We start from the raw sequence: 18,538 nt of genomic DNA, 5'->3' as shown, positions 1-18,538 counted from the left end.
TTCATAACCTTCAAAGTTAACCTAGTTAAACCCAAACATTTTAGATCCTCTTCCAACACTGTTTACAGACATCAAATTTTAGCTGCTGACACTGAATGATGGGACATGGGGGTTATTGCACTATTCCGTCTGTTAATATGTTTGAAATGTGCCATAATAAACTTTTAAAAATTAGATTATCACAATACCCAACCTAAGGCATCAAAATGTGTTTGATCAAGCTGGGTGCAGTGGCTCATGCCTGTAATCCCAGCACTTTGGGAAGCCGAGGCAGGCAAATCACTTGAGGCCAGGAGTTTGAGACCAGCCTAGTCAACATGGCAAAACCCTGTCTCCACTAAAAATACAAAAAAATTAGCCAGGCACAGTGGCACGCACCTGTAAGCCCAGCTACTCAGGACACAGAGGCATGAGAATCGCTTGAACCCAGGAGGCAGAGGCTGCAGTGATCAGAGATGGCACCACTGTACTCCAGCCTCGGCAACAGAGCAAGACTCTCTCAAAACAAAAACAAAACCAATTAGCCAATTGGAGAAATCTGATGGACTGGGCATCAAATAATATTAAAGGGTTACTATAAAAAAAAGTGTTTGACCAATCACATAAATTGAATATACCACATAGTAAAATGTGTGACTCCTAAGCTGGACATAGCGGTGGCGGCACACGCCTGTAGTCTAACTACTCAGGATGCTGAAGCTAAAGGATCACTTGAGCCCAAGCGTTTGAGGTTGTAGTAAGCTATAATAGTGCCACTGCACTCCAGCCTGGGTGACAGAGCAAGACCCCATCTCTAAAACAAACAAACCATAAATACATAAATTTAAAATAAGGGTGAAGTCAACCAACTATTTTAAAATAAAATAAAATGCGTGACTCCTGATAATCTATGCTGTCCCGACCATAAAACAGGAAGTTAACATTTTAGAACCCCTAAAATAAAATGCCATTCAAACACAGCCACATTTCAGTGAAACCAGCCACATTTTAAAGGAATCAGAAAATCCCTTTCCATTACAATGCAACTAGAAGGCCTGCATAAGTGGAGGGCCCTTCTAACAGAATTCCACAGTTCCCCAACCCAGAATTCCCGAATTATTTACACTTTCCCATAATTAACACCCTTATCTTTTTTAATATGCAGGTTTGGTTGTTTTAACTGAAAGCATATAACTTAAATAATGAACCAAAATAACCCAGACTCTTATTCAGCACATCTCACAGAACACACATTTTCAATATTCCAGATTAGCAGGATGGAGAGTTCAGGAGAGAGATCAAAATTTAAATCTGTCAGTGATGACCACACACAGCAGCAGACTGCAAGATTCTTCTCAATAATGCAAAACATCTTTCACCTATGAATTTTCCCAGTTTTCATGAATTTAAATATTTATAGAAATGTTATAAAAGCTTTAAAATTCCTAAATCCCAGTGCTACTCTATTCCCTATTATTCCAGGACCATTTCCAAAACCAAAGCTACCAGAACAGCTTAGAAATCATTAGGCGGGGTTGAAAAATAGACTCTTAGATTTAAATATATGGTTTTGGTGGGTTTGGTTGTTTCTTTAGGGTTTTTTGTTGTTTTTGTTTTGTTTTGTTTTTTGTTTTGGGGTTTTGTTTGTTGTTTTTTGAGACAGAGTCTCGCTCTGTCGCCCAGGCTGGAGGTTAGTGGCACAATCTCGGCTCACTGCAACCTCAGCCTCCCGGGTTCAAGCGATTCTCCTACCTCAGCCTCCCGAGTAGCTGGGATTATAGGCACCAACCACCGCTCCCGGCTAATTTTTGTATTTGTAGTAGAGATAGGGTTTCTCTATGTTGGCCAGGCTGGTCTCGAACTCCTGGCCTCAGGTGATCTGCCCGCCTTGGCCTCCCATAGAGCTGGGATTACAGGTGTGAGCCACAGCCCCCGGCCTGTTTTGTTTTTAATTCATACTTTTGTGGACACAAGAACACATATTTGGTGCAGACTGGCTCCAAGGACAGGATATCTGAAATTATTTGAACTGAAACAATATAGTTGTGCCAATAAAGACAGAAAAGACTAAAGACAATATAAAGCTTGTCTTTTAAATGTTTTTTAAAAAATATCTTTCGTACCGTGGTTTTCCTAAAACGACTACTTTATCTACACTAATCATCTGGACCTCTGATGCCCAAACGAGACGAAAGTGCTCGAGTGATGACCAGGGGTCGGGTGGCTTGGTCCACAAGAAAAAGAGAAATGTTTTCATCTTGAATTCTTTAGATCCCGACCCCTCCGCGCAGAGTTCAGCGGGCGAGGACGAGGGGCGTCCTGGGCAGGGGGCGCCCCTCATCCAGCCTAGGCTCCAGTCACGTGCGTGCACGCCAACTGTCAAAGCTCAGCCCAAGGAGCAACTCTCCGCATCTGTGCATTTCATCCTGAGTCAAGCCCCATAAAAATTGGAATACGTAAAAATGGGCAAAAATTGAACATTTAAAATATAGCAGTGAAAAGGGAGGAGTGCCTGCTCCGGAAATGCTCTAAGCGTGGTTCATCAACACTCCCTGAAGAGCGGGCAACGGAGATGCTCCGAGGCTCCGCCATCCCGCAAGCAGGACAAAGGTGCTGAGAATGAGGCGCGCTGGTCCTGCATCCTCTGCCGAGAGCCGGAAGCCAGGGGCGCGCCGCGGCCGGTCGGGCACGTGCAGGGGGCTCTCCGGCCGCCGCGCTGACCCGAAGCCGGCCCCGGGGACTCGCGGCTGCGCGGACCGAGCTCGCGAAGGGGACCAGGCTCGCGGAGGGGCCGCAGCGGCCCCGAGGATGGCGCAGGAAGACCCCCCCACGCAAGACAGCCGGTCGCGGGGGTCAGGGGCGGCTCCTCCCGGGCCCGGCCCCGCCCGACTGACCTGTGACGCTGGCCCGGGTGACGCGCTGCACCACGGCCTTCATGGCGGCGGCTGGGGCGAGTGGGGCGGCGCCGCGCTGCGTCCGGCCTCGCGACTCTGAGGGCGGCTCCGCAGCCGGCGCCCTCTGGAGGTGACACCCGGAAGCGCGCCCAACGGGCCGGTCCGACTCGGTCGGCGGCTGCCCACCCCACGTCGGCCACGCCCACTCTCGGCCTGGCGATAGGCCCACCCACTCATAGATTGACTCCGCCTGTGCCTGCCACGCCCACCTGCTACCCAACCGTAACCCCGCCCGTCATTGAAAAGCCCAGTCCCCAGGCTCGGCCCTGCCCCACCCACATCTGGGTCCCGCCAGAGCCCTTTGATCCCCCCATCCCGGGCCCAGCCCCTACCCAGTGCCCAGAACCCACTCTGCCCCGAAGGTAGTCTCTACGCTGGTTTTTTTCTCCCACATACCCGAACCTAAGAACCCGTCATCACTAAGCCTTTAAATTCAGCCTGAATCCTATTTCTAATTGTATTCCTCTTTCCTCTTCCAGTCCTCTGCACGCAGATCCTCCCAAATTCTTCTTCCTTGTCTTCCTGCCTCACTGGCTTTTCAGATACCACATACAAAAGGATCTGCTGCCTAAAATAGCCATTTACCTATCTCACTATTAATTCGACATAGCCATGTCATGGTAATAAATAGGTATGTGATTCTAGAATTCTAATTTCTCATGTAATACAAATGCTACTAATTGGCCCCCTCACTGGGTTGTTAGATTTAAATGAACCAAACCACGTAAAAGTGCTTAGATGGCAGCAAAGGGCTGTACAACTATTACCCCAACAAATTATTATCATTGCTAAAAATAATTCCATCTCAGCAGTCTTCACCTTAAAGGTGACTAATAGCATTGGTGGGTGTAGAAAAGGCATTGAAATTGAGAAGAAACCCTCACTTGCCCAGAAAAGACTACAAACTAGTGTGCTTGTTTGTTAAATACTGAATACTAAATTGCCTTAATAACGTTGTCAAAGTTAACATAACCAGTAACAAGACATCATGTGCCTCCTGATATTGCACTGGGAAGGACACAACATCAATCTTGTGGTATTTCTGCCAAATAATGTATAACCTGAATCCAATCATGATGAAACATAGGACAAAAATAAATTGAGGAACATTCTACAAAATAACTAGGTAGGATTCCGAGAATTAAGGAGGATTTTTTTTTTTTTTTTGAGGTGCAGTTTTGCTCTTGTGGCCCAGGCTGAAGTGCAATGGTGTGATCTTGGCTCACCACAACTTCTGCCTCCTGGGTTCAAGCAATTCTTCTGCCTCAACCTCCCGAGTAGCTGGGATTACAGGCATGCGCCACCACGCCCGGCTAATTTTGTATTTTTATTAAAGATGAGGTTTCTCCATGTTGGTCAGGCTGGTCTCGAACTCCCGACCTCAGGTGATCTGCCCGCTTTGGCCTCCCAAAGTGCTGGGATTACAGGCATGAGCCACCGCGCCCAGCCGTGGACTTTTTAAAAGACAGGAAAACTACCTGTAATCGCAGCACTTTGGGAGGTCAAGGTGGGCGGATCATTGGAGGTCAGGAGTTCGAGACCTGCCTGGCCAACATGGTGAAACCCCGTCTCTACTAAAAATACAAAAATTAGCCAGGCATGGCAGCGCATGCCTGTAATCCCAGCTACTCGGGAGGCTGAGGCAAGAAAATTGCTTGAACCCGGGAGGTGGAGGTTACGGTGAGCCGATATCGCGCCACTGCACTCCAGCCTGGGTGACAAAGCAAGATTCTGTCTCAAAAAAAAAAAAAAAAAAAAAGACAGGAAAACTAAATTAACCTGGGTGGTATCCTAGCCAGAAAAATCAGGAAAAGGAAAAGCTTATTATTGGAAAAATTGGTAAAATTTGAGTTTTTGAAAAATCAGCAGGTCTCAATATTTTGATCACAGGATCCCTTTACATTCTTAAAAATTATTGGGCACAAAGTATAGCTTTTGTTTAGGTGGATTATATCTAAAAATGTTTACTGTTTTTAACTAAGAGAAATAGTTAAGATGGACTTATCAATGCATTTAAAAATAGCAATAATAAATCCCCTACATATGAATATCAGAGCAATGAAGTCACTGTATGTCACGGAGCCCCTGGAAAACTCCATTGTGCACTCCTGAAAGAATAAGAATAAAAAAGGGAAAATTGGGCTGGTCGTGGTGGTTCACGCCTGTAATTCCAGCACTTTGGAAGGCTGAGGCGGGTGGATCACTTGAGGTCAGGAGTTCAAGACCAGCCTGGCCAACATGGTGAAACCCCATCTCCACTAAAAATACAAAAATTAGCCAGGCGTGATGGTGGGCACCTATAATCCCAGCTACTTGGGAGGCTGAGGCACAGGAATCGCTTGAAACCAAGAGGCGGAGGTTGCAGTGAGCCGGGATCACTGCCACTGCACTCCAGCCTGGGTGACAAAGTAAACCTGTGTCTCAAAAAAAAAAAAAAAAGTTAACATACTTAAAATGGAATTCAAAATGTTCACCCCTATGGTACAATAAAGACTTTGGCCTTTGTTAATTATGGGTTTCTGGCATGGAGCTTTAAAAATTCTTGGAATTTCTCAAGAGACAGGAGTATCTTTGTTATTCATGAGCTCCTTGATTATTCCTGAGTTTACTAACAAGACAATTCAGATTGGGAGCTGGTCACTGGAAAGACCAATCGAGACTGGATGTCTGAGCCAGCCCAACCTGTGGGAGGGGTAGAAGACAGAGATTGAGTTCAACCTGTGGCCAATGATTCAATCAGTCATGCTTAAATGATGAAATCCCAGGAAAGACTCTGGACATTGAAGCTTCATTGAGCTTCCTGGTTGCTGAACACATTGATGTGCTGGGAGGGTAATGGCCCTGATTCCGCAGGGAGAAAGCACAGAGGCTCTGTGTTTGGTACTCTCGCAGACCTTGCCTAACATATCTCATTTGACTGGTCCTAATTTGTATTATTTATAATAAAACTATAAATTATAATTACGGCACTTTCCTCAGTTCCATGAGTGATTCTAGTGCATTATCAACCCTAGGGGGTCATGGATACTCCTGACTGTGTAGCCAGTTTGTCTGAAGTGCAAGTGGTTTGGGGACACCCAAGTGTGGCTGGCACCTGAAATAGGGGCAATCTTTTTGGGAAACGTACCCTTAAACTTGCAGGATCTGTTCTAACTCCAGGTGATTCCTGCCAGAGTTGAACTGCAATTCACCAGTTGGTGTTCAATGAACCCCGAAGCCCTTCATACTCCACCATGAGAGTCATACCTTTTTTTTTTTTTTTTTTTGGAGACAGAGTCTCGCTCTGTCACCCAGGCTGGAGTGCAATGGCTCGTTCTGGCTCACTGCAACCTCCACCTTCCAGGCTCAAGTGATTCTCCTGCCTCAGACTTCTGAGTAGCTGGGATTACAGGTGCTGCCACCATGCCCAGCTAATTTCTGTATTTTTAGTAGAGATGGGGTTTCACCATGTTGGCCAGGCTGTTCTCAAACTCCTGACTGCAAGTAATCCGCCTGCCGTGGCCTCCCAAAGTGCTGGGATTACAGGCATGGGCCATCACACCTGGAAAATCCCCACTTAAATAAGTGGCTCCACTTGTTTACTGGAGCCAGAAGTGACCTGTGATTGCTCTCTTCCCCATTCCCTAAGTATCTCGTCCATCAGCAAATCTTCTCCCTCTCCAAAACCTATCCCAAAGTGCCCTCTTCTCTCCATCCCTCCTGCAGCATCCTGCTCCACCATTCTTTCCCACTTGGATTTCTACCACACCTTCCTCACTGGTCTTCCCACCTCCCCTTTGTCCTTCTCCAATCCATTCTCCAGGCACAGATGAAAGTGATGCTCTTAGAATATAAAGTCTTAACAATCCAGACTCTGACCACCTTTAAATTCCTCAAATAGTCTTTGGTTGCTAGCTCAGGACTTTAGGATCTGCTCTTGCTCCACCTGGAACAGGTAGGTTCCTCTACATTCATTCACTCTGTACAACACGCTCCTCTCCTGCCTTTAGGTTTTCAGCTTCAATGCCACCTCCTCAGATAGACCTTCTCTGTCCACACCAAGAAAAGTAGGTGTTCCTGCTCCCTGTTTTTCTCATGTTTGTCCTGTGAGTTTTCTCTCATAATCTTCTGGCTACTTTCAATGAGTCTATTTGCCTGGTAAGCTGTGTTCTTCTACCTGTGTCTCTCATGCTTACCACTGAATCCTCAGCATCTAACACAGTACCTGGGTCTCAGGTAATATTGCCAAAGGAATAAGTGTGAGAAGCCAATTTTTTGGCTTAACAGTGTATCATGGATTTACAGTATTTCTCTATTAATAGATGTGCAGATGCTAAGAGCTAATATATGTATTGTAATTCCCCTAAACAATTTTTTCTATTGACGAATATTTAGGTCTGGATCAGTTGGGATGTTTTTTCGTTGCTTGGAACTCAAAATGGCTCAAACTTTCAAGAAATGTGTTATTTCCGAGTAGCTGGGCCTACAGGCGCCTGCCACCATGCCCTGCTAAGGCAGGAGAATGGCGTGAACCCAGGAGGCGGAGTTTGCAGTGAGCCGAGATCATGCCACTGCACTCCAGCCTGAGCAACAGAGTGAGACTCCATTTCAAAAAAAGAAATGTGTTATTTCATTGGAACCTTTGTGCACTTTTTTTTTTTTTTTTTTAGATGGAGTCTCGCTCTGTCACCCAGGCTGGAGTGCAGTGGCACAATCTCGGCTCACTGCAACCTCCGCCTCCCAGGTTCAAGCGATTCTCCTGCCTCAGCCTGCTGAGTATCTGAAATTACAGGCGCGCGCCACCACATCCGGCTAATTTTTGTATTTTTAGTAGTGACAGGGTTTCATCATGTTGGTCAGGCTGGTCTCAAACTCCTGACCTTGTGATCCACCCACCTCGGCCTCCCAAAGTGCTGGGATTACAGATGTGAGCCACCATGCCCAGCCCTCCTTGTGCACTATTGATAGGACTGTAAAATGGTGCAGCTGCTATAGAAAACAATATGGAGGTTTCTCAAAAAATAAAAAATAGAAGTAATAACCCAGCAACCATATAATCCAGCAATCCTACTGCTGAGTATATGTGCAAAAGAATTGAAAGTAGGGTCTCAAAGAATATTTGAACATCCATGTTCAAAGCTGCACTATTCGTAATGATTAAGAGGTGGAGGCAACTCAAATGCCTGTTGACAAATGAATGGATAAACAAATATAGTATATCCATACAGTGGAATATTATCCAGCCTTAATAAGAAGGAAATCTTGTCAAATGCTACAATATGGATGAATCTTAAGGACACTATGCTACCTGAAATAAGTCAGTCACAAAAAAGGCAAATACTGTATGATTCCACTTACATAAGATATCTGAAGTAGTCAAATTCACAGAAACAGAAAGATGAATGGTGGTTACTAGCGGCTGGGGGGTGGAGAAAGGGAATTGTTGTTTGAAGGGTACAGAATTTCAGATTTGCAAGATTAAAAAGGTCTGGAGATCTGTTTCACAACAATGTCAATATGCTTCACACTACTGAACTGCACACATAAAATGGTTAACATGGTAAATTGTATGTTGTGTGCTTTGTGCCACAAGGAAAAAAAAAAGGAAAAAGAGAAAGAAGAAATATATTTGACCTGACAAGGCAGCTCCAAAGTTAACCAAGATCAGGAACCCAGTTCTTTCCCTCTTTCTGCTCTGTCACCCCAGCATGTTGGCTTTTCTCAGGCACCCCACAAGGCTGAGAGATGGCTGTGGCTGTTCTAGGCACCCCACCCAGACACAATGTCCTGATGAACAGCAGACCATCTCTTCCTGGCCCTTCCACTGAAGCTAGGATATCTTGCTCAGAGGCCCTCCTACTTAACTCGCCAGGATGAGGTCACACCACCATGCTTATGCGAATTACTGGTAAGGGAGACGGGGCATACTCTCACCCAAGACTGGCTCAGACAAGATGTTCTCACCTGCAGGGGAGACAGTTCTCCAGGGTGCACAGGATGTGTGTACGGAGGAAAATCTGGAGCTGGGAGGCTGTTGGTAGCATTCAGTGTCCAGGGGACTTGAAATTCTCAAGCTCTTGCAACACCTGGGGCAGCCTACAGAATGGATCATCCTGTCCACAATGCCAGCAGTGCCATCTTTGAGAAATACTGACATGGACCAATCAGGACTTGCCCTCTGGAGCTAGGCTAGTCCCCCTGAAGCACATGGTGCGGTGGATTGAGGGGTCTGTTATAAAGCAGGAATGGGGGAAGTGGATGTTGGGAAGACAGCCGGGAGCGTCTCTCAAAAGGTTGATTTCAGTTCGGTGTCATTTTGAACAAGTTACAATGAAGAACCTTCTGCCTACAGCTCTTCATTTATCTCTTTAAGTTCTTGAAAGTGGGATTGCTGGGTGAAAGGTTGTGCCCATTTTCCTTTTTGATACACACTGCTAAACTGGCCTGCTGAAGTATGTTAACACCAATGTAGGCCAGGTGCAGTGGTTCACATCTGTAATCCCAGCACTTTGGGAGGCTGAGGCGGGAGGATCACTTGAAGCCAGGAGTTCGAGACTGGTCTGGGTAAAATGGCAAGACTGTCTCTACAAAAAAAATTTAAAGTTAGCCAGGCATGGGTGTGTGTGCCTGTAGCTCCAGCTACTCAGGAGGATGAGGCAGAGGATCGCTTGAGCCCAGGAGTTCAAGGCTACAGTGAGCTATAATGCCTGGGTCACAGAGCAAGACCCTGTCACTATTAAAAATATATATATATATATATTCCTACTTTCAAAGGACAGGCAAGTATTGATGGGAAGAGTAATTGCCTGGGTTACCATAGTGAAGAAAGCAACACAGATGGAGGACTACAGAAGACTGGATTTATAAGAAAGAAGGAGGCCAGCCATGGTGCCTCACACTTGTAATCCCAGCACTTTAGGAGGCTGAAGCAGGAGGATTATTTGAGCCCAGGGGTTTGAGACCACCCTGGGCAACATAGCAAAATCTAGTGTCCACAGACAAAAAAAGAAAGAAAGAAGGTATTGCACATCTGGCTTTCAGGAATGTCTAAAACATACTTTACTCCTAAGAACAATGGCATGTGCAAGTGAAGTGCTTGAGCATACACAAAGAACTTTCTCATTTGAGAGACATAACGCCGTTAGTGAACAAGCAGATACATACTCTTCTTCAAAAGGCATGGATGCTCAGAAAACGCAGGTGATTCTTCTGCCATGGAAAGATAGGTTCACTTTTTTTGTTGTTGTTGTTGAGACGGAGCCTCACTCTGTCTCCCAGGCTGGAGTGCAGTGGTTTGATCTCAGCTCACTGCAACCTCCACCTCCCCAGTTCAAGCGATTCTCCTGCCTCAGCCTCCCGAGTAGCTGGGATACAGGCGTGCGCCATCACGCCTGGCTTATTTTTGTATTTTTAGTAGATACGTGGTTTCACCATGTTGGCCAGGCTGGTCTCAAACTCCTGACCTCAGATGATCCACCCACCTCAGCCTCCCAAAGTGCTCGGATTACAGGCATGAGCCACCATGCCTAGCCAGGTTTGCTTTTTAAAAATCAATTAAGGAGGAGGTGTAATGTGCTTACAGCAACAGAAACTGTAACAGACTCAAGTAACAATGGCTTAAACTACATAGAAGTTGATTCTTTCTCTCATAAATTCCTGGGCTAGGATGGTACTCCACAGGCCACAGAACTGAATTATTTCTGCTTTGTTGTTCTACCATCCATCATTCATCTGAGTGGTCCGAGATGGCTCATGGGGGAAAGGGACATCAGAAAGGGACGGACATGTCCATGACTGCACTCAGTGCTCTTGCTCAGACTCCCTTAGAAACAGGGCCCCACTCCCTCAGAAAGAAGTTGGGCCATGATTCAATGAGGCCTCAGACTTGGGTAAATACTCCTGTGGAAGTATTTGCCATGCTAATGAAGTAACTTTTTCCAGTCATTTTATTTTATTTTGAGACCTGGTTTCACTCTGTTGCCTCAGCTGGAGTTCAGTGTCATGACCTCAGCTCACTGCTGCCTCTGACTCCTGGGTTCAAGAGATTCTCCCACCTCAGCCTCTCAAGTAGCTGCAACAACAGACATGCACCACCATGACCAGCTATGTTTTTTGTATTTTTGGTAGAGACAGGGCTTCACCATTTTTCCCAGGCAGGCCTTTAATTCCTGAGCTCCAGCCATCCACCCCCCTTGCCCTCCCAAAGTGCTGGGATTACAGGTGTGCGCCACTGTGCCCAGCCGCAATCATTTTAAATAGAAAATATTATTGACCTAATATAAATCTGACATGAATAACTATTTACACAGTCCCTATGAATTATGAATCTAATAATTATTTTCCTGTTCCTACAGGGTGATGACTATTGAAGGTACTCCATAGATGTGATATGAATATGTGAATGAATAAGTGAAGGAAGAATGAGTGAAAAAATTGAACTGCCTAGCTTGTGTTCCTGCTTCTGAATTAGTTGTACTATGGGAGACATCATCTGTTTAATACTAATATCTGAGCCAGGCACAGTGGCTCAGCCCTGTAATCCCAGCACTTTGGGAGGCCGAGGCGGGAGGATCACTTGAGGTCAGGAACTTGAGACCAGCCTGGCCAACATGGTGAAACCCCATCTCTACTAAAAATACAAATATTAGCCAGATGTGGTGCACATGCCTCTAATCCCAGCTATTTGGGAGGCTGAGGCAGGAGAATCACTTGAACCCCAGAAGGCGGAGGTTGCAGAGGCAAGATCACACCACTGCACTCCAGCCTGGGCAACAGAGAGAGACTCCATCTCAAAAAAAAAAAAAAAAAAAAAGAAACAATACTAATATCTGGATATAGCTTTTTCCTTTGCCACTAGAATAAAATATATTTAATACTAAAGTTCCCTTTGTGTATTCAACCTTTCTTTGATGATACGAGACGCTGCTGTATCCCAAATCATCTACCACCACTCCATTAGATAGCAAATACATAAAGCCAGTGGGTACAATGTGTGGCCAAACTGCTACTTACCCTAAATCCACTTCACTTTTGTTCTTAATAGAGCCCTGATGGTAGTTTCTGACTTGTTCTCTGGCTCTCACGAAAGCATGAAACATCCTGGTAACTGGAGCACTCTGGCATTTGGATTTTAGAAAAGTAAAAAGTCTTCCGTGTTTCTTTTCAAAACGTATAGTCAATACCTCCCTTTCTTTGCTTTATGAGAGGAAGTTCATATGGTGCCAAAAGCTTAGACTTTGGTGCCAGAAAAACCATGGCTTCTGTGCTAGCTCTGCCACTTTCTATATGACCTTAGGAAATGTGACTTAGCCTGATTCAGCTTCAGTCTTCTTATCTGTTAAGTGCGGATAATATCTTGTCTTCATGATTGCAGTGAGGAGTAAATATAACACAGGAGCACTCAAAAAACAATCTTGCAGCAAACAATCTAAGTATATTTTCACAACCACACAGATATGATTGGGCCATGTCTGTCATTTTGGAAATGATGATAGGTCATATAATTAATCTTAAAAGTCTAATTCAGGCAGTTAAAGCAGAGCTCCCCAGAGGGTTGAAAGCCCAGTGCTGTGTGTGCTAGAACCCGTGGGAGCACAGCACCCTAAAAAGCATGGTTTTCATTCCATCGGGGTGAGTTTCTGTTGCTAGGAGCACCTTAACTCCATCACTTCTTTGACATCAGCCATTTCAACATTTTTCTCTAATCCATCAGCACACAAATTGGGGAGTGATTTTCTTCTCTGAAAATGGATTAGTCCAGGAGAGTCTCATGTTTGCTTTGAAGTATGGTGGATCTGAGATGGAAAAATACAAAAACAGAGGGCCAGATGGTCCTCTGATTTGAAATCACCAGAAAGTCTCTGTGAACTCCACGTGCCTGGTCCCCAACTACACGTGTCCTGCCAGAAAATGTACTCAAAATACCTCCTCACCTTGGATGTTACTTTGATTCACCTACAGTGTTTGGCGAGGCAGCAACTACAGGGCAGGCCCGGCCACTGAGCAACCAACCGAGTCCTGGGACCTCCAATGACCAAATTCCATCAGGATACTGTTACGGGAAATAATCGGAAACTTGGAATCTAAAGCAAAAAACGTAGTGAGTTCTTTCAATGTCATCTTGGGGCACTGTGTTTAATGGGCTCACTCAAGAATTATTTAATTAATTAGGGTATTTAATTAATTAGGGTACCTTTGTTTGACTCATCATCTACTTCTTTTTTTTGAGACGGAGTCTCGATCTGTTTCCCAGTCTGGAGTGCAGTGGCGTGATCTCAGCTCACTGCAACCTCCGCTTCCTGGGTGCAAGTGTTCCTCCTGCCTCGGCCTCCCAAGTAGCTGGGATTACGTTCCACCATGCCCGGCTAACATTTGTATTTTTAGTAAAGACGTGGTTTTGCCATGTTGGCCAGGTTGGTCTCAAACTCCTGACCTCAAGTGATCAGCCCACCTCGGCCTCCCAAAGTGCTGGGATTACAAGCGTGAGCCAGAGCACCTGGCCAACATTTTTTTTTTTTTTTTAGGCAGGGTCTTGCTCTGTCACCCAGGCTGGAGTACAGTGGTGTGATCATTGTTCACTGTAGCCTTGAATTCCCAGGCTCAAGCAATCTCCCACCTTAGCCTCCTAAGTAGCTGGGACTACAGGTACGCACCACTGCATCCCACTGATTTTTTAATTTTTTGTAGAGACGGGGTCTCACTGTGTTAGCCAGGCACCATCACCTACTTTTAATTAAAGGCTTGGATTTTGTGAAGGTTCATGTTAACTTGTAAACTTTTGTTGGATAAAAATAAAAATAATTTCTGTCCATTAAAAAGTAATAACCCAAAATTTAGGGCTTTATCCCCGCTAGAACATTAACCAGAAATCTTATTCTAACTCTTTTTTCTCCAGTGCCTAAATAACCTCTGGTCCTTTCTTCTTCTTTGAATCAGCTTTACCATGCTGCTGGTTTTCTCACTTATGAGTTGAACAAATATTTGACATTTGCTCATTCTTGTATTTGACTCATGTTTTTAATTTTTGAAAAGTATACTTGACAATCCTGAGCCTCTATATGTCACAGATATAGAGTGGGACTATAATAGTATTCCTTCCATAGCTGGGTGGCCTTTGCCTGCATAGCATGTCCAGGGTCCCCAAGACTACCCCCAGGTTCAGCGATTTGCTGGGAGGACTCACAGGGTTCAGCATATAGTTATTGTCACGTCTGTGGTTTATTACAGCAAAAGGATACAAAACAAAATCAGCAAAGACAAGAAGTGCACGGGGCAAAGTCTGAAGGAAAACAGGCACAGGCTTCCAAAGCCCTCTTCCTATGGGAAGGGACACATTCTTTTCCTCTAGCATTGATTTATTTATTTATTTTTTTTTGAGATGGAGTCTCACTCTGTCAGCTCACTGCAACCTCTGCTTCCTGGGTTCAAGTGATTCTCCTGCCTCCCAAATAGCTGAGATTACAGGCATGCACCACCATGCCCAGCTAATTTTTGTATTTTTAGTAGAGAGGGGGTTTCACCATGTTGGCAGGCTGGTCTCGAACTCCTGACCTCAAGTGATCCACCTGCCTTGGCCTCCCAAAGTGCTAGGATTACAAGTGTGAGCCACCACACCCAGCCTGACAACACTTGTCAAGTGTGGCCTACCGGGGTAGCTCAATAGAGACTCAGAATTTAAGTTTTTTTATTGGGGATTTTAAAATATAGACACACTCTACGTAACACATACCAAAATTCCAGGTGGGTGGAGGCAGGGTGAAGGGTGGGCTGGACGCAGAGACATGTTTGAGTCTGCAGAAGCAACACTTGGACCCCCAGGTACCCACCCCAACTTCCTGCACTTCACTCAGGAAACCTGAAGTTTCTGCTCTGGCCAGAGCAGAGGAGGGGGATGTGGCCCCGGATTCAATGGAAACCCTTATTCTAAACAACCATCTCCAAACCCCTCCCCAGTCTAGTTCCCAGGATTCCTACAGCCAGGCATCTACCCTCAATCCCTGTGGGAGACTGGAGAGAGGACCCTTCTCCTGGGAACTGATTGACAGATGCTGGCATGTCAGTACCTCCCACTAAAAATATCTGGCTTGCTGTCTCTAGTGGACATTTGTCATGGTATTTGTCTTTCCAGCATTTTGTGAACATCCTATATTTGGGGAACTTCTTACCTTAAAACTCCATATATCCCCACAGTAGAAGCCAGAAATTCTTTCCCAGACTTAATTGCAGCTAAGGCCCAGGAGTGTGACCAACACGCCCTGAGTTAGGCATCCCCACGTGAAACTAGATTCGGAGGCGAGTGACGATAAGCAGGCTGCTCCGGGAAGCCATTCTGATGTGGGGTCTTCAGAAACTCCCTGCTCTCAGAGGTACTGGAGGCAGAGGCCCGGCAGGAACAGCCTATTTTGTCAGCATGACCCCACAGTGCCTGTACCTGGTGGTGGTCTGGCAGGATACTTGGGGTGCCATTCCTGGCTGCGCTGTCTGTAACTATGTTTCCCCAATGATCCCCCTAATTCTGGGAGTTTCCCAATATCCTTTCCAAGGTTCCTTTTCAGCATGAACTGGCTCCAGTTCTGTGGTGTGTTGCTAAGAATCCTAACTTCAACACCAACCACCAGTAAAAAGCTAGTCATAACTTATCAAACCCCTACCCCCATCCTCAAGCTGCAGACGGTTCGTGAAAGGTTCTTAAATCAATGCCTGTACAATAAGAAGGGACATTAGACAAATGCCTCCAACTTGAGAGAGACAAAAACAAGTCATGTAAAGGAACTTATAGCAGTGCAAGAATAAATAGTAAAACAACTTAGAATACCTTCAGCCATCAGAAAATGTTGTATTCATCAATGAATAGGATACCATAAAAAGGAACTAATTTACAAGAGCTTTCTATAATAGCCAATATTAAAATGCAAAAAGTTGGATTACAGCCAGGCACAGTGGTGCACACCAGTAGCTCCAGCTACTCAGGAGGCTGAAGTGGGAGGTTCACTTGAGCCTAGAAGTTCGAGACCAGCCTGGGCAATACAGCAAAACCCCATCTCAAAAAAAAAAAAAAAAAAAAAAAAAAGTTGTATTATATAAGACATAATATATTTGCTTAGTTTTTGTTGTCTGTTTCTCCGCTGGAAGACAGAACTGCTTGAGGGCCTTGTTTATATAGTACTCAGCACACAGAGCAATGCTGGCCCAGCATCCCATGGTAGGCAGGGCTATACAAACTGGCCCCAAAGTCTAAGGAAGCCGAGAGGCCAAAAAGGAGGCTGACAAATCTGGTTTCTTAGAAAGAAACACTTAATAGGGACTTAGGAACAGAAGCCGTGTCTGTGTCTTGGGTGGCTGCCAGGCAAGATGGTGGATCCCTGAGCCATCACCCCGCAGACCCAGGGCTTTTATACCCTAGGGAAGGGTGGTTCAGCAGGGATATGTGGGACAATTGAAGTACAATAACATCAAGGTTGTTGGATCTAAGGGCAGGATTGACTGTAAGGACATGCTCTTACACAAGGAACAATAGATAAGCTGCAAATCTTAGAGGCCTTCATGGAACAAGGGTTAATCAGAATCCAACATGGCAGATCAGCATCCAAGATGGACTTGCTTTGTCCTCCACACCCAAGGTAGGGGCTCAGTAGCTATCTGTTGAATGTGAAGGATGGTGGAACACACCACCAAAAAATATGCCACTTTGGCATAAAATTTATTTCGAGCTAAAGACACTTGAAAAATAGCAGGTGCAGGAAGGGTGATCTGACCTCCTCTTTTCTTTTTGAAAAGGAGATAGGCAGGACGCGGTGGCTCACGCCTGTAATCCCAGCACTTTGGGAGGCAGAGGCGGGTGGATCACCTGAGGTCAGGAGTTTGAGACCAGCCTGGCCAACATAGTGAAACCCCGTCTCTACTAAAAATACAAAATTTAGCTGGGTGTGGTGGTGTGTGCCTATAATCCCAGCTACTCAGAAGGCTGAGACAGGAGAATTGCTTAAACTCAGGATGCGGGGGTTGCAGGGAACTGAGATCATGCCACTGCACTCCAGCCTGCGCGACAGAGCAAGACTCTGTCTCCAAAAAAAAAAAAAAAAAAAAAAAAAGCAAGCAAGAGATAAAACTGTCTTGTGGAAGATGCCCTCCCTATACCAGGAGGAAAGAACCATTCTTATCACCAGAGATGGAGAGTCAAGGTCGAGATAATTCTATACAAACAGGCCTTGTTTAAATAACTCTTATCCTCCTCTGGTTTCCTGTACATTTTAGTTCCTTTTCCATAATTGCCTCTTTTTGTTTAACTCAGTATATAACCAGTTAGGTTTTGCCACTTTGGGTCTCCATTTTTCTATGGGGGCTCCCAAGTGCATGTAAGAATCTGTACACTTTACTTTGGCTAATCTGTTTTATGTCAATTTAATTCTCAGGCCCAGCCACAAACCCTAAAAAGTATAGGTAAAATTTTGCCGCCTTCACAAGTGTATAAGTAAATGAATAACCCTCTCCCTGAAAAGTAGAAAATAAACAAAGAGATCAACAGTAGTTAAGAAAAAGTATAAAATAATAAAAAGTAGTCTGGAATGTCTATTAGGAATTCCAGACACAGAGAAAAAAAATTAAAAGGCAAACGGAATTCCTAAAAAATAAGAAAATTCCCCAGAACAAAACAAGAGTTTCCATGAACTAAGAACCCACTGAATGATCAGCCTAGTCAATTTTTTAAGCCACACTAGGTGCATCATTGTAAAAATTTCAGAACACTAGAGATGAAGGAGGTCCTAAGACCTTCTGGAGAGAAGAAAACAGGTAATAATCAAAGATTAGGACTTCTCAGCTGAAATATTGGAATTGCTAGAATACAGGGGACTGATGCTTTCAAAATTCTGAGGGAAAGTAATGATCAAACCTGGGGTTCTGTACCCAGGCCAACTAGTAATTGAGTATGAGAATACAAAAAAGACATGTTCTGGTTGGGTACACTGGCTCATGCCCATAATCCCAGCACTTTGGGAGGTGGAGGCAGGCGGATCACTTGAGGCCAGGAGTTTGAGACCAGCCTGGCCAATATGGCGAAACCCCATCTCTACTAAAAATACAAAATTAGCTGGGTGTGATGGCGCAGGCCTGTAGTCCCAGCTACTCGGGAGGCTCAGGCATGAGAATTGCTTGAACTTGGGAAGCGGAGGTTGCAGTGAGCCGAGATTGCACCACTGCACTCCAGCCTCGGTGACAGAGTGAAACTATCTCAAAAAAAAAAGACATGTTCAGACATGAAAAATCACCAAAAAATTATATACCCTTTTTCAGAATTATGGGGACACAGTATCGAGAAAACAGAGATCCATTATAGGATGGCAAAGCAAACAGCAAAGAAAAATGGATGCAAAGCAGAACTAGAGTGATCAGTCCAGATTGTACCAAGAAGACAAAGAGCTCCAAGATTTAAAAACAGAAAAGAGAAACTGGAAAGGTTTGTGTGGAAAATTATATTGTGAGGTTAGAGGATGTGGAAAGAATGAGAGAGAAACATCAAGAAAACAAAGCAAATGAAAAAAAGAGTCCAGTTAACTCCAGAAAGAAAAGTTATATGAGAAACAATTATAGCTCACTTACTTGGCTTATCAACAAACTATGTTTCATAG

The 18,538-nt window shown here is 44.9% G+C and overlaps 1 protein-coding gene across 1 annotated transcript in view; it reads right to left on the bottom strand.

The window, feature by feature from the left end:
- The window catches only part of DTD1 (D-aminoacyl-tRNA deacylase 1), a 177,038-nt gene extending 173,949 nt beyond the window's left edge, over positions 1–3,089 (bottom strand). The window contains exon 1 of the mRNA XM_016937518.4: positions 2,874–3,089. Coding sequence (XP_016793007.1) covers positions 2,874–2,916 — 43 coding nt within the window. The 5' untranslated portion in view covers positions 2,917–3,089. The remainder of the gene's footprint in view (positions 1–2,873) is intronic.
- Positions 3,090–18,538: the final 15,449 nt, after the last annotated feature.

Source organism: Pan troglodytes, chromosome 21, assembly GCF_028858775.2.
Source record: "Pan troglodytes isolate AG18354 chromosome 21, NHGRI_mPanTro3-v2.0_pri, whole genome shotgun sequence".
Classification (NCBI taxonomy): Eukaryota; Metazoa; Chordata; class Mammalia; order Primates; family Hominidae; genus Pan; species Pan troglodytes.
Note: the sequence above shows the minus strand (reverse complement) of the source record. Positions and strands in the feature narration are given on the sequence as shown.